The sequence below is a fragment of the Caloenas nicobarica genome, chromosome 1 (genome assembly GCF_036013445.1).
Source record: "Caloenas nicobarica isolate bCalNic1 chromosome 1, bCalNic1.hap1, whole genome shotgun sequence".
Taxonomy (NCBI): Eukaryota; Metazoa; Chordata; class Aves; order Columbiformes; family Columbidae; genus Caloenas; species Caloenas nicobarica.
In genome coordinates, this window is record NC_088245.1 from 214,507,789 (window position 1) to 214,522,385 (window position 14,597).

Sequence of the window (14,597 nt, forward strand, 5' to 3'; positions counted from 1 at the left end):
AACAGTCAGCTTATCCCTTCTAAATCAAGCATGAAAGAGCTCAGAAACAAAAGAATCAGGACTGATGAAGAGCAACATGCAGCCGTCATCCTGTACGACTTTAAAGCCCACAATTAGTGTTTTCATTAATGTAGCAGCTTCTTGTCCCACCCCAATGTGATCAAGAACCAGCCTCTTTTGCCAATACAGTACCACACAGAAGGACAATTCTGCTTCAAATCCTTAATCTAGTACCAAAGAAGAAATAGCAGGTGGAAGTGTACAGAAAAATAATATATTTATCAACCTGATGGATAGTGCTGTTAGCACGCTAGCACTTAATCACAGCCTATGAACTTCATTCAGCACACAACTGTCCCAGAAGAGAGGGACAGACGAGTCAGAAACCTGCATCACCCCAAGTACAAGATGCCCGAGTGAAGAAAAAAATATCCCAGAATGAGATCAACTAACTTGTCAACAGAAACAGAGGCTGTTGAGAGGGCTAAAACTTCATACCAATGTCTTTCCAGCTTGGAAAGCAGGCTGGCTGCTTCACTGAGCAAGGGAAAACATCTCAGATGTAAGAACTTGATTGACAGCTGTTATTTATGATCAACAGCAGAGAGCCGAAGGACCTAATTAGTGTTAACTGGGGACTTTGTGGCACTGGTGAAATCCTTGAAGCCAGGAGAGATGTACAACATGTAGGGAATGAATCTTACTCCTGGAATCACCCTTATCTCTTCCAGACACATAATGATTTCCAGTTCTGCTCGGTTTGCTCCTTCCCCGCAGCCACCACACAAGTTTCCTTGAAAAGCTCCTCGACAGGAATCAGCAGAGAAGAGAATCCCACTGGAAATTGTGGAAATCCAACCGCGAAGCTTTCCCCGTCACCACAGGGTTATCTTTACTTAAGAATTTTCCTTAATTGTAGTAACTGTGCTTAGGCTTGTGAAGCTTCAGCTGAAAGTGTCCTCAGCTCCCTCAGCCTCATCAAAACAGGAACTCAAAGACGCTTTGTGTGCTCAGCGCTGGAGCCATACCCTGCAAACTCCGACAGATGTCTGTTAGAAAGTGAATTTTGCTGTTTACTCTCTCCCCGTAACTCTTGACTCCTCTTGTACTCGCTATTATAAGAATAGGTTTGAAGAAAGTCCTCCAGTCCTTTTCCAATGTCTGTTTAAAAGCTTCACTGTATTTTCTTTAGACTTGGCTAATTTAGGTCAGAAGGGACCTCCAGAGGCCACCTACTCCAAACCCCTGCTCAAAGGGGAAGGTCACCCCTCATTTTTATCCTTCAATTATGAGCTCTTCAGTTTTCAGTAAAGAAATTAACCCTAAATCTAACTATAGACTCCTCAGTGATTTGTGATGAAAAGCAAGCATCATTAACACGCTCCGTGTAACGGGTTTTGGCAAACATTTTACCAATAAGCTGATCTTCCAGCCAGAAGTACTCACTTTAAATCAGATTTCTTCTGCACTAAAATCCTTCCTGGGTTAGTCTGCACAAATGTGTCATTTCAATTGATCTCCATCCAGCAAGCTTTTTGTCCGAAAAATTCCACTTACAACTTTTAATTTTTGCCTTAAGAGTGGCACAGAAAAACATTAACCTCTTTGAGTCCAAAAGAGGAGAAGAATAGCATGGAAAAGTATAAGAAACGAGGGGATTCAAGGAAAATCCAGCAAGTTTGGTGGGGCAGGAGTGGGAAGAGTTCTGCTCCATTCTGTTTATGCCTCTCACAAGATATCTGATATCACTGATTTTATTTTAATTGCTACTTACCTTTAAAAAAAAAAAAAAAAGGGAGATATTTCCAATATCCCTCAGGATTTTTATTTATTTATTTTCTTAAAAACTCCAGCAGGCTGGTCCCTGACCACAATGGTTTTTGAAAAACAGATGCGTGTTATAAAGCACTTACTCATGGCAGCTTTTCCAAAGAAGTTGTTCATTATGCTGCTCTTTGCTGGTGGTTTGCTGCTTGCTGCTGACACCTAGAAGCAAACAGAGGAGAAACCACAGGAATTATTCACGCCACGCGGCCCTCAAAAAACATAGCACTGCTTCTGGACAAGTAAAATAAATACATAGAATTTGTTGACTAGTCAGCGTCTTAGATTCCAGTGTCTGTTCAGGAGAATTTGAAGATATTAGTACATGCAAAGGGTCAAAATAAGTTAATTCTGACTCCTTAGCTACGCCTTCAAATCTAACTTGGGTCACATTCCCATCTGATGGCTGACAGCGTTACTGAAATAAGTGCTTGGGACTTGGGTTAGTTCCCAGTAAAGAACTGTTCTTTTTTTTTTTTGCAAAACTATCAGTGCTTCAATTCACAGTAACTGACAGAGGAAAGAACACAGATCGGCCAAACCATGAAGACTTTATCCAGCTACGCTGGCACGTACGCTGGTCTGCCGAGCCATTTGCGAAAAATATCGCTGCTCTATTCTGCTAATGTAGCCACCACCATAGTGAAAAATCACACACACGCAAAAACCATCTACGTTTGGCCTCCTAATCCCATTTATTTTCATGAAAAAAAAAAAAAAAAAAATCCAGGCAACTAAAACACTAAAGTTCTCAAAACACTCAGACAGGAATATTTCACCAGTTCTAAATTCACTATAAAAATCAGAAAAATGAACCAAAATGTATTCAGCTGTTGTAAAAAAGCCAAACCACATGCAGGGAACGTTACCATTTTCATACCCATTTACTGGCCACACCGCTTTAAAAACAATTATACCAATTAAAATTAAAATGTAATCCTATCCTGGAAAATAGAAAAAAGCAGCAGTTGAGAAGATAAACAATTTAGTCTGCACAGGTCAAGCTCTGAAACTTCCCTCACAGACCAAGTTTAAACACCTTGATACTTTTAAGACCTGGACTTCTCACATTTCACTTATTGCTCAAAACAAATCCTTTTAAGCACAATGGAGAGAGCAAGATCCTCAACCGGTGTATATATTGGCATAACCGAAGACAACGGAACAATTGTCTCAATAATGCAGCTATGCCGGTTTGTACTGGAGATCTGGCTCAAAAAGGAACGTCAAAGTGTCAAAGCTACAGCAAATCTGCCTTTTTTTTTCGCTATATCGAGAGCGTAGCACGATATATTTTTGCCCAAGATGACTGACGGAAGCCACGACTGCACAATATGGTTAAATTAACCCAGAGGGCTGAGGGAACTTACACCTGGGGCCTCCTTAGACTCCGGTTTAGTCTCTTTATTTGCGTCGTGGGCTTTGGAAGCTGCTTTTGCCGCAAACATTTCCATGATTCCTTTGGGCTGCTGTGAGGTCTGTTTAGCGGCCGAGGGAGCGTGGCCGTTGACCACGGGTGCGCTGACAGCGTCGGCGTCACTCGGCGGCTGGGAACCGGCCCGCGCGGACGTCGTCTGCGCTTGAGGAGCCTCGGCCGGCGTCCTGGGGACGGCAGCGGCGCACTGGATGGCGCTGAACCTGCGTGATGAAGCAGAAAATTTAATTAGCCTTTTAACTTCTTAGTTTTCACCTGGGTTTCTACGCCAGTAGCACCTCGATTCTCTGGTCTTGTGTTCTCCTGTTGTGAAGCTGTCAGCAAGAACCAAGAGGATCCAAATGCTAAACAAGCTGTGCAGATTTTGGGGTGGGGGGTAAGACTGTCTCCACACTCAGGGGGGAGATGGATAGATGGCTTTTTATTCCTAAACGGGTTACACTCTCTAAAGCGTGCAGCATAAATTCTACAGCTGTCTGACGTTCTGAAGCATTTACAACTTTCAGATGCTTTGACAGAGTCCGCTGCTGCCGCAATCGCACCAGGCAGGTAAGTAAATCACAACTGAAACCGAACCACTTAAACGGCTCAGGAGATAGCCACAACATCCAGACTTAACTATATAAAGTAATTTCTATGTAATCACTAGTAGATAAAGATGAATCTCAGCTTGTAACCGTCTGAAACGTGATTGTTTGGGGATACGGAGATATAAGAATTAAACTATGTGCTCTCAGTTCCAATACAATTCCCTGACAGTCAGGAATAGCAGGACCCAAAAATAACCGAACTCCACTCCCCGCTGTGCAAATCACAAGCGAGGCTCTCCAGATTTCCTACAGGAATCCCACAAAAGAGCACAGACTCACGCCTTCCAACCCGCCGAATTACACAGCGTATTTTTATTTGCATAACAAATAAAACAGAAATAAACCAGCCTTCTGCCAATTAATTTCTGTGCCTCAGCATTAGCAGCTCACGCGCACAATCCACTTCTCCTCAGATCAGGAACTATAATGTATGAACAAAACACCAGCTCTACAGCATTTCCAGGCTGCAGCAGCAATCTCTTGACATTCAAACCTTTAAAGGAAGGCAAGAAGATGTTGAAGAAAGATATTCCTACTTTCAATCTGTTTTCAGCAGAGCCAACACTGCGCTCTGAACAGCTTTGGCTCCTACTCCACACAGACCAAGAAGCCTCCAGACTACAAATAATGTTTTATCGTCAATGGTTGTATTGATTGTGCAGCAAACATCTCAACCTCACACATCGCAGGCGCTTGAGAAGCTGGCTTGTCTCAAAGCTCCTGTGTGACTATAGCTCGTGGGCTTGATCCAAAATTCACTAAATAATCACTGTAAAAACAAGCCATGTTTGGACTGTGCTCCGCAAGCAAGGAGCCGCTTCCGCTTGGAAAGCTGACATGAGCAACACGCATTAAATCTGATTATTTGTCTTAGTACAACATCTAGCTACCTCCACCATCCCCACAGCATAACAGGTCCTACACGAACACAGAAGAGAATAAAGATCCTTGCTCCAGAGCTTGTGAGATATATGGACTGCAAAGGAGGCATAAGAAGCCAGTTTGTTTGCAATAAAGATGCACGTCTGTCTTTTCTAGGTACTTCAGGAACCATGTCTCAAGCATAAAAAAAAAAAGATTCATGTAGTTGTAGAGGCAATATGGTCAGTCTGAATTTAGTTTAGCCAGGTCCCAAGTGAAGAAGCTGAATTTTTCTTAATTTGCTTGAGAAATTCTACTCCAAAGCCAGGCAGGGATTTATACACAAGCTGCAGAAAGCTACGTCAGAAATGGAATTGTCAAAACCTTCTGGATGTACAAGTTTCAAAGGAGACTCCTCTAAGCCACAAACATCACCACGCAGGGGTGCCTGAGAGTAAATAGACTGGAATGAGGCAACTGCAGCCAAACCCAAGGAACGTGTCTTCATCGCGGCAGAGTTTTCCAGCACTTCCCAGGGTATTGACATTCACGTTTGAAACACACGGCTTCTAGGACATCTATTTTCAAAGTTTTGAAGACGGTTACATTTCTACTTGCAAATTCTATACTCTATGACACAACATTCAGGCATCCCACTTCTAAACCAGATTGGTCATGGCACTGTACGTGCTGATTACATCACGTTGAAGCTGTCGTGGTGGAAACACATACAAATGAGAAGCCACAGCTGCCAGGCACTGTTCAGGAGAAGAGACGGTGACCCCTGGAGACTGAAGTCCCTCTGCAGCCCAGAAATCCACCCGTGTCCTGGGCTGCATCCCCAGCAGCGTGAGCAGCAGGTGGAGGGAGGGGATTCTGCCCCTCTGCTCCGCTCTGGGGAGACCCCCCTGCAGTGCTGGGCCAGCTCTGGGTCCTCAGCACAGGACACACATGGACCTGCTGGAGAGGGGCCAGAGGAGCCCCAGAAATGATCCAAGGCTGGAACAGCTCTGCTGGAAGGACAGGCTGAGACATGAGACAGTTGGGGTGTTTAGCTGGAGAAGAGAAGCTCCGGGGAGACATCAGTGCAGCCTTTAAAAGGGTCCATAAGAAAGATGGGGACAGACTTTTGAGCAGGGCCTGTTGCGATACGACAAGAGGTGATGGTTTCAAACTAAAGGAAGGAGATTCAGGCTGGACATGAAGAAGAAATTGTTGGCCCTGAGGGTGGTGAGAGCCTGGCCCAGGTTGGCCAGAGAGGTGGTGGCTGAACCATCCCTGGAGACATCCCAGGCCAGGCTGGACGGGGCTCTGAGCAACCTGAGCTGGTGCAGATGTCCCTGCTCATGGCAGGGGGGGCACTGGGGGAGCTGGGAAGGTCCTTCCAACCCAAACTATTCAATGATTCCACAATTCTATTAACTCAGTTTGCAGGTAAGGCCCGGGGGTCAACACAAGGGTGAGAAGAAATAATACATGAGTGAAAGGAAAGAGGGAAAATTCGCGATATGGAAAGGGAATGATCCAAGGGGAAAGATCTTGTTATAATATAGCTAATTAGTACATGGATATAATAGGCTAAACTGCCAACCAGCATCCTCCCAAACACCTGCAGCTGGTGGTGCCTCAGCTCTGGTTTTGCCACCACCAGAGCTTTTCTGGCTCCCCCCTTCCTCAGTACAGCAATAAATCAAAACTTGCTTTGGACTGGATGAGCTGTGAAGGTCCCTTTCAACCCAAACTATCCTATGATTCTATGAATTCCAGAACAATCTTTCTGTAGTTCAACCATGAAAGACACTTTTGCTGCTTGGTCTGTTTTGTACGGTTCCCCTATGCCTCAGGCTCTCATCTTATATACGGAGAACAAATTCCTCTAAGACATCTTTAGAGGAGTCCAGTGGATAAAGACATGGACTCGCAAAACAGAAAGCAACCTCACGTTAGTGCTTTACTAGGCACATCACTCATGTTTTTCTAAGTCTGTTTCAATTTACTCTTCCTGTGTGACTGAGAATCGGATAAAAATGGTTATGATTAAGTGTGGCCTGGAAATGAAAAGAAGGTTTCTAGCCATCAGAGAAGGAAGGTACTGGAACAGTCTGCCCATTGGTGTAACGGAGCAAGTGAACCAACCATCAGCTGGAAATAGCTCCGTCTACAAAAGAATCACACAATGTGCTGTCTGGGGACTGGTCTGGCACAGCTTAGAAGACATCTTTTTCTAACTTCCTAGAAATCCAGGCACTTCTGGTAACCATTGACTTCTACCAAAGCGCATTATGTAGCAACATCTCAGTCTCAAATCACAAACCTTAAGAAAAAAAAGAAAAAAAAAAAATCAAGACGCAACTCACTTGCTGCAGTTGTGCAGGTTTGTTTTGACAATATCATAGTCCGTGTTGTAGAGCGGTGCGCTGTCCTTGAGCAAGGCTTTCTGAACGCTGTAGACGTGCACACTCGCAATTGTGGCCAGTTTGGACTTCATTGCTGGGAGGGGTGAAAAAAAGGAGAAAAAGTCCTGTGTTAGTAGAGCCTTGACAGAATCTGGTGGCAACTTTAAGTACGAGGCTCTGTAACAAGGATGGAGAAAGACTGACAGACCACTTGACAGCAAGGACCGGAAAATAATAATAAGAAAAAGTATAAATCATAGAATCATTTCAGTTGGAAGAGACTCTCAAGATCATCGAGTCCAACCATAACCTCACACTACAAAGCCCACATCCCTAAGAACCTCATCTCTGCATCTTTTAAACCCCTCCAGGGATGGTGACTCCACCACTGCCCTGGGCAGCCTGTTCCAATGCCCAGCAGCCCTTTCCGGGAAGAAACTGTTCCCAGGATCCAACTGTACCTTATTCAAGTGCTCACTGATTGTAAATTCAAGGTAACAGACCTCACGAGCCTCTCAAAACGTGTTTTCCACCGTACACACTTGGGTCTTACACAAATTAAGAGCAAGCTCTGCATTTACCTTCAAAATATCTAATGTTTGGGATTCAGAATATCTACAAAACTACCTAAAACTAAGGAAGAAAATAGATGGTGGTAACTCTGCCCTGCTGGAACTGCTCTCTGCCATTAAGGTAGCGTCCGCTGTACCAACTACTGTCACAGCGTGTTCTCCAGCAGCCTGCTGGAATCAATGTTTTGTCTCTTCGATGCTATTTAGACCGTTATCCCCTCGAGACGAGCACTGGTTTTTTAGGAATTCTTTGTTCATTGCTTATATTGTTCCTTCCACACAGCCCTGGCCTGTGACAGAGCTTCTAGGCACTGTAAAAATACACACAGGAATCATTTCTTGGGGCCAGGCCTGGACTGCGCAGCCCTGCTCCCATCACCAATCTCAGCCTCTTCCAAATGTAAGTCATACCTTTGGCCTGGCTTCTAATCCAAAAAACACGAACAGCCCTTTTCTGTGCAGTGAAACAGAGCATTACACAGCGCACGCAATCCAACAAACATGACAGATAGTAGTTGCGCCGTTTGACAATTTACTACCCTGAGGAAGACAACTTGAGCTAGAAATCAAATTCCGATTTCAAAAAGGAAAATAACGCAAATCCTCTGAGCAAAGTCAGATCATTAGGATGGATATTTAAGGCCAGAGATGCCACAGTATGTTTTCAAATGCCAAAGGCGTTATTGAAAGCGATGAAGAGCCTTTAGTTGTGTTTCAGTTGCTACGGATCAGATCTCATCAGCAGGACCAGGCCTGGAAAGAGAAGTATGTCACAGTTGTGGGTTTTTTTACCTTTTACTGTCAAATCAAATACTCCAAACAAAAGCAAGAACGTTCTTGTGGGACATTTAAATAAGATTCGAGTCATTCAGAGCAAACAAAGGCATTTAAAGTTGCATTTAACCAATAACTAGAATTATCTGCTTCAGCATCTGTGGGAGCCTGAGGGCTCACGATTGTTCTAAAAGAGCGATTGTTCTAAAACTGCTGTGCACCACTTTAAGGAGGAGCTGTGGCAGGGAGGTGGAAAAGAATCGCTGACTAAAATATTCAACAACAAAAAAATACCAGACCCAAATTGCAAGTCTGAAGTTATGCAGCTGTTGGCTCAGATATTCAAAATTCTGAGAAAAAGCTGGTACAAAAAGTACACACCTGAGCCCAACAGCCTGACTGGGCACTTACGTGCAGATGGCAAGTTCTGAGCTTTCCTCACTTTGCTGGTCTTTCAAAGGAAAAAAAGTTAGAAACCACATCATTTTCACGATCTGCTTACCTTCCAGTTTATCCTCTCTCACTACTGCAACCTTGTGGCACTGTAAAAAATAAATTGCAGTCATAAAATTGGAGTCTGTTGTACGCAAGACCAATATTTTCCATTATCTATCGAATAAGAAAGTCTAACGATTATAGGTGCAGCTTTATATCGGTGCCTTTAAACAGTTTTTAAAGCTCCTTTAAACCAGTTTTTAAAGGTCTGTCTTCCTACTTTTCCAACAGACTGTTTCACGGGTCACTACAACCCTAAAAAAATCCTCTGCCCTCCATTCCTGACACTGAGAGATGACACACGGATGAAATGAGAACTAAACAACTGTGCAATATAGCAGAAAAAAAGCAAAATAAGGCAGCTGATATGGAGAGTAGCCAGAGAAAGAGAGTGGACAAAAACCCAGTTATTAATTTTGTGTTTAATTGATACCACAGACAGCAAAAGAGTAATAGGCAAGAAAATGTAGGCAACCTGATATTGTAAAGGACGATTGAGAGTCTCGGTCCCTCACTGAGGCGGATAACAAATTGCAATTAAGAGGCGTGCAGCGCTTAAGACACGATGAGAATTATTTGTGACCAACTTCTACCCACATTTCCCTACAGATCAGTCTTGCAGCTGAATCCACAGCCTGTGGCTACATCTACTGACAGCAGCCAGTAGTGCAGGGTTACCAGCAAGCACAGGGTTGTATTAAAAATACGATATTTAACAAAAAAAAGTGACCTTTATATGTTTACCTTGGTAGATCTTGTTTTAAAAATACACAAGCTGCTAAGAGTTAAAAAAATAATTATTTGTTCCTATGTAGGAATGCACTCATTCGTTTTAAACACATTCCGGTAAATTTAAATATTATAGGAAGCGTTGACAAACCTCTGGGTGGTTCTAGTGTGCCAAGAGATGCTACTAACACCTTGTTATTTCCAGAAGAAATCTGGGGAAAACCTGTTAAACTCAGGCTATAAATGTGACACTACCTGTACAGCTTTAAATAAATATATTCCATTATACAGAACTAGCGCAATAAATGATTACCTTCGATTTCAGGCAGATTTGGAGATTTAAAGAGAATGTTCTATGCGTGTGAAGCAGTTTATGAGTTAGGAAAGCCAAAAAGGTGGTGGGGTTTTTTGCCTTTTTTTTTTTGTTTGCTTTTTTGTTTTGTTTCAGGTTTTTTCGTTTGTTCCTGTTGGTTGGTTGGTTTTGGTTTTTGGGTTTTTGTGTGTGCGTTTCCCTATCTACAAAAAAATGCCAAGACAGCCTGAAAAGTACTAATTCTAAATGAAGACTATGGATTGTAATTGATCTTAGACTATTTAAATACATGAATAGCTAAATTTGTATCTAAATATAGATACTTGTATATAAATATAAACAGTGAAATGTCAAAGGCATTTAGTGCTTGGCTATGAAATTCTTCTGAAAGCAAAGAGAAACGGGCACTTGATTTGCTCATCTTTTAAAAACCTCTGGGGTACCCGTCTGAAATTTTACATTACATTCTCGACAACCTGACAAGAAGCAACAAGAAAAAAATAAATACATTAAGTAGCTATTCCTTTGCTTAGTAAGTCGAAGCATTTTAAACACAAAATACTGTTAATAAATATATGTTTCTCTTGTATAGCGGGATAAACAAGCTGCTCTAATTAACAAGAAAAATCCAGCTATTTATTTATTATTTTTTGCTATTCTAGCTGAATTCCAACCTCTCTCCAAATACTACTCTCCGCTCCACGGCAGATCCTTGGAAATGGATTAGGTGATCTCACAAAGGCCCCTTCAGACTGTTTTATAATCTTTGGTGTCCAATAACAGCGACAGGATTGAGAGATGACTGGTAAGGAGATTTAAGTTAATTAAATAAAAACCCTGGTGAGTCATTCAGCACTGTATTACCAAATGATGTCCAGCTGCTCTTTCCTCCCCATCATTTGTATGCTTATTTTGTACACATACAGAAGACCTAGCCCACTGGAAAATGAGAGATAGTTCAGCTTTTGACCAAAAGATCACCAAAAAAAAAGACAGAAGACACAGGAACAAAGAGAAAACAGAAATAAAACACTCACCGTGTGTCCATTCTGTACAAGGCTTCCTGCCACTAAGTAGGTGACATGAAGCTGAGCTCCCGAGTTCTCTTTTCGTTTCCTTTCTACATAATCATACAGCATCCTGCACAAAAGAAACCAGCGTTAATCGCCTTGAAAGGAAAGAACCCGTCACCACCCCTTCCGTGAAGCTGACATAAAGAGAGCAAATACAGTCACATTTCACATAAACACAGTTATTTTAACCAGGATTAATCTTCCCAAGACACCTTTCTCCTCTGCCACTTTGAAGAACCTCAGTCAAACAAATAGATAAACCACAGGTGGAAAGAAAACAAGCTCTCAAAGCTTTAACAGTTGGTTGCAGATGGTCTCACATCCTCTGGGTGGTTTGTTCCAACGTCTCCCCTCAAGAAAGGCTGTTTCCCTCATTAAAACCCAGTGTTCTGAAACACCTGAGAGAGGAACTGGTGATTTTGGGCACATAATCACGTTGCCAGGTGTATATATACAAACCCAGTTACATCCACTGATGCGGAGACCAGAAATGGGAGGAAAGAGCAGGATTAGCCGTGATGAGATTGAGCTGATGCTCCAGCTTTCAGCTCCCGCTGCTTTATCACGAGTCTCCCGCGTAACTATACAGAGATGCTACCGCACACCCCACGAGGACATTCTCTGGTACAAATACTTGAAGACCTTCGTGGTCACAGAGACAGGCAGCAATTATCGTGCTGCCCCAGCCAGCACAACTCACTAAAATAATTCATTTGCCTTATCTCCAGCTTCTAGGAGAGAGTTTTAAGCGCAAAGATGCCACAGGAGTTCTCCATCTCCAGGTTGTGTTTGAAGGGTATGAGAAAGTGCCTCGGTTTCACCTGGGCCATCTTCTTCACAGCTAAAAGTTCCCTGGCTCCTTCTAGTTTATTGTACGACCAGAATTGTTCCCAGCAGAGCTCTCCAGTGACGTCTACACCATCGCTGAAGCACCCTCAGATTTATACAGAGAAAATATTTGTATTCTGGGACTTGACACCCTTACAGAGCCTTCAAATCTTACGCTCAACTCTACTTTGTTGTGTAGCAACAGCCCCAGAATCCTTGGGAGCTCGTTCTTTGTCTTTAAAAGGCTACACTAATTTTTATTCTTGAAAATACACCAAGACACTGTTACACATTTATACTGTTTGGAGAAATAAAAATATATGACAACACAACTGACCTCCCTGTCCTTCAAATATTTACCTGTGCCCATCAAGCCTGGTAAGCAGATATTAATAAATCCGCAGCAGGGTGATCAGAGCAGATGAGAATCTGCCGTACACGTGAGCTGTTTTGCATTTTCCTGATTCTGCTCTCAGCAATATCCTTGGATAATGCATGGCATCCTAAGCTGGGTTACACAGCGACAGATTCTCATAGCTCTGCAGGGCTGGAGCCAAGTTTGGAAGAGACATTCGCATTTCAGGAGCTACATAATAATGCTAACACATCTATTCTGACCTAAGTACTTATAGAATCATAGAATAATTTTGTTTGGAAAAGACTTTTATGATTATCAAGTCCATATAAAGCAGCACAAGGTGTTGAGCTGAGCACGGCACAGTCACATCACAGTCAAGGCACGACTTGTCTACATGCTGAATAACATAACCGGCTGTACCTGAGGATTTTTAAATACTTCCAGAGAGGTAATTTTAATACAGCAACCACAATAATCAAAATGGTAATTAACAAGGCTTCGCCGCAAAACAAAAAGTTTGTGGGATGCACAAATACCTACTGTTTAGCCTGGTTGACGTGAACTCCCAGAGTATAGCTTAGCCATTTGTACGTTACCTGTAACAAGAAAAAAAAAGAAAAATAACACTTCAGTAGGAAAACCTTGGTGTTTTGACTTGTTTCACCTTCCATCCTCCGCTTGTTTCATGGGTAAATCAAACTCTTTAGACCCTCAGCAAAACCTGTTAGAAGTGAAAGCACACGGACACCCACCCGCCTGAGGAGACTGAATTCCTGAAACCCAAACAAATGACCTACTCTGAAAGGTGTGGTTTTGGAAACACCCTCTTTAAGTGTCATTACGTAAATAAAAACCATTCAAAACGCAAAAAAACCCCAGCGCAATCTTTAATGGTGAGAAGCTCTTACTGCTCTCCCAAACAACTACCAAATATTTACTGGATTTCTGACACTCTTGCCTGTCACAGGGATCTCTGGCTACAACATAAATCCAACAGCGTGATAAATCTCAGGAGGCTACAGCTCTAAACCCAGCCCTCCCACTGTCTTGCTGTACTATTTAGGCAAGGCGTGTGTTTTATACCTGGTTTTCCTCCTGCTCTGCCTTTTTAAACTAATCCTCGGGCGTCTCCTGCCTCATACACAACAATTAAATTGTCGTTAGTCTAACAGCTTACTGAAATAAATTACAACAACGCGGGCAGTGCACATTAATACAACTGCTTTGACAAGACGCACCAACTTTACTGTATCACTTTCTAGGCAAAAAAAAAAAAAAAAAGAAAAATCACCTTTATTTTGAAAGAAACACAGACACACGTGCTTACCGTTTTTCTGAATTGTCCTAAAAAAATAGCCAGGCTTCAAGAAGCTACAGTCAGTAAGTAGTAATTTGAGTTTTAAGCTGAAATAGTGGGCCGGAATGCCTCAAACTTTCATGGGAAAAAACCCACTGTTTCATCCACTTCTGTCATTTATACCTTGAGCTAAACCACTGCTGTCACTATAGTGGTTTTTTTGTGGGTATTTTTGTTTGGGGGTTTTGTTTGCTTGTTTGTTGGGTTTTTTTGAGGAAAAACAGCTCACCTATTAGGTGGTATAAGGAATTTGGGGAGAGCTGCCTTTCCTGTCATATAAATAATGCAATTACCAATTCTCTTCAGAGACACTAAATTAATTTAAAGGCACAGAGGGGGGGGAAAATCCTGACAAGAAAGTCACCTCTTGTCCAGCTTGACAAAAACCTGTATTAACTCTACATTGCGACCTGTGGAAAAGCAAACACTGCAAAACCAGCCGGGCACCGAACGTACACCCTGAAAAGGAGTAAAACTTGAGTAAACAAGGCAGTTGCAGCTGCGGAAACCTCTTCTATTCTGCGCCTGCCACGGGGGGGCTGAGCACCCACGCGTGTCCCGCAGGTGGGTGACACGGGGGGGGCTGCACCGGTGTCACCTCAGCCTTGGCACTGCCCCCCCCCCCTCCATTTCCAGCACCTCCAGAGCCGGGGTTGGGGCCCAGCCTGATGTGGTCCCCCAAAAATACACGTCGACCCCCCCACCCCAACGGCAGCCACGCTGGTGGGGAGGGTAGGCAGTGCGTGGGGCTCGCTGCCTCATGGGGGGGCCGCGCAACAGCGGCGGCCTCCCGCCCCCACCCACCCCGCCGGCGGGACTCACGATGCGGTTCTGATCGGTGACGAACTCGTCGATGTTCTCGAGGTAGAGCTCGTCCTCCATGGCGGGGCGGAGCGGGCAGGGCCGCGCAGGCCGCGGGCGGGAGGAGCCGCCGCCGTTCCCGCGCAGCTCAAGGCCGCGGCCGCCTCCCCGCTGCCATGGCAACGCGCCGA

General features: G+C 43.6%; 1 protein-coding gene across 2 annotated transcripts in view; it reads right to left on the bottom strand.

The window, feature by feature from the left end:
• The window catches only part of POLD3 (DNA polymerase delta 3, accessory subunit), a 30,392-nt gene extending 15,795 nt beyond the window's left edge, over positions 1-14,597 (bottom strand). For both annotated transcript variants that reach the window (XM_065642844.1, XM_065642835.1), the window contains exons 1-7: positions 14,428-14,597; positions 12,789-12,844; positions 11,027-11,129; positions 8,955-8,994; positions 7,068-7,200; positions 3,195-3,462; positions 1,914-1,986 (exon numbers count right to left, since the gene is read on the bottom strand). In XM_065642844.1, the coding sequence (XP_065498916.1) occupies positions 1,914-1,986; positions 3,195-3,462; positions 7,068-7,200; positions 8,955-8,994; positions 11,027-11,129; positions 12,789-12,844; positions 14,428-14,487 (733 nt within the window). In that variant the 5' untranslated portion in view covers positions 14,488-14,597. The remainder of the gene's footprint in view (positions 1-1,913; positions 1,987-3,194; positions 3,463-7,067; positions 7,201-8,954; positions 8,995-11,026; positions 11,130-12,788; positions 12,845-14,427) is intronic.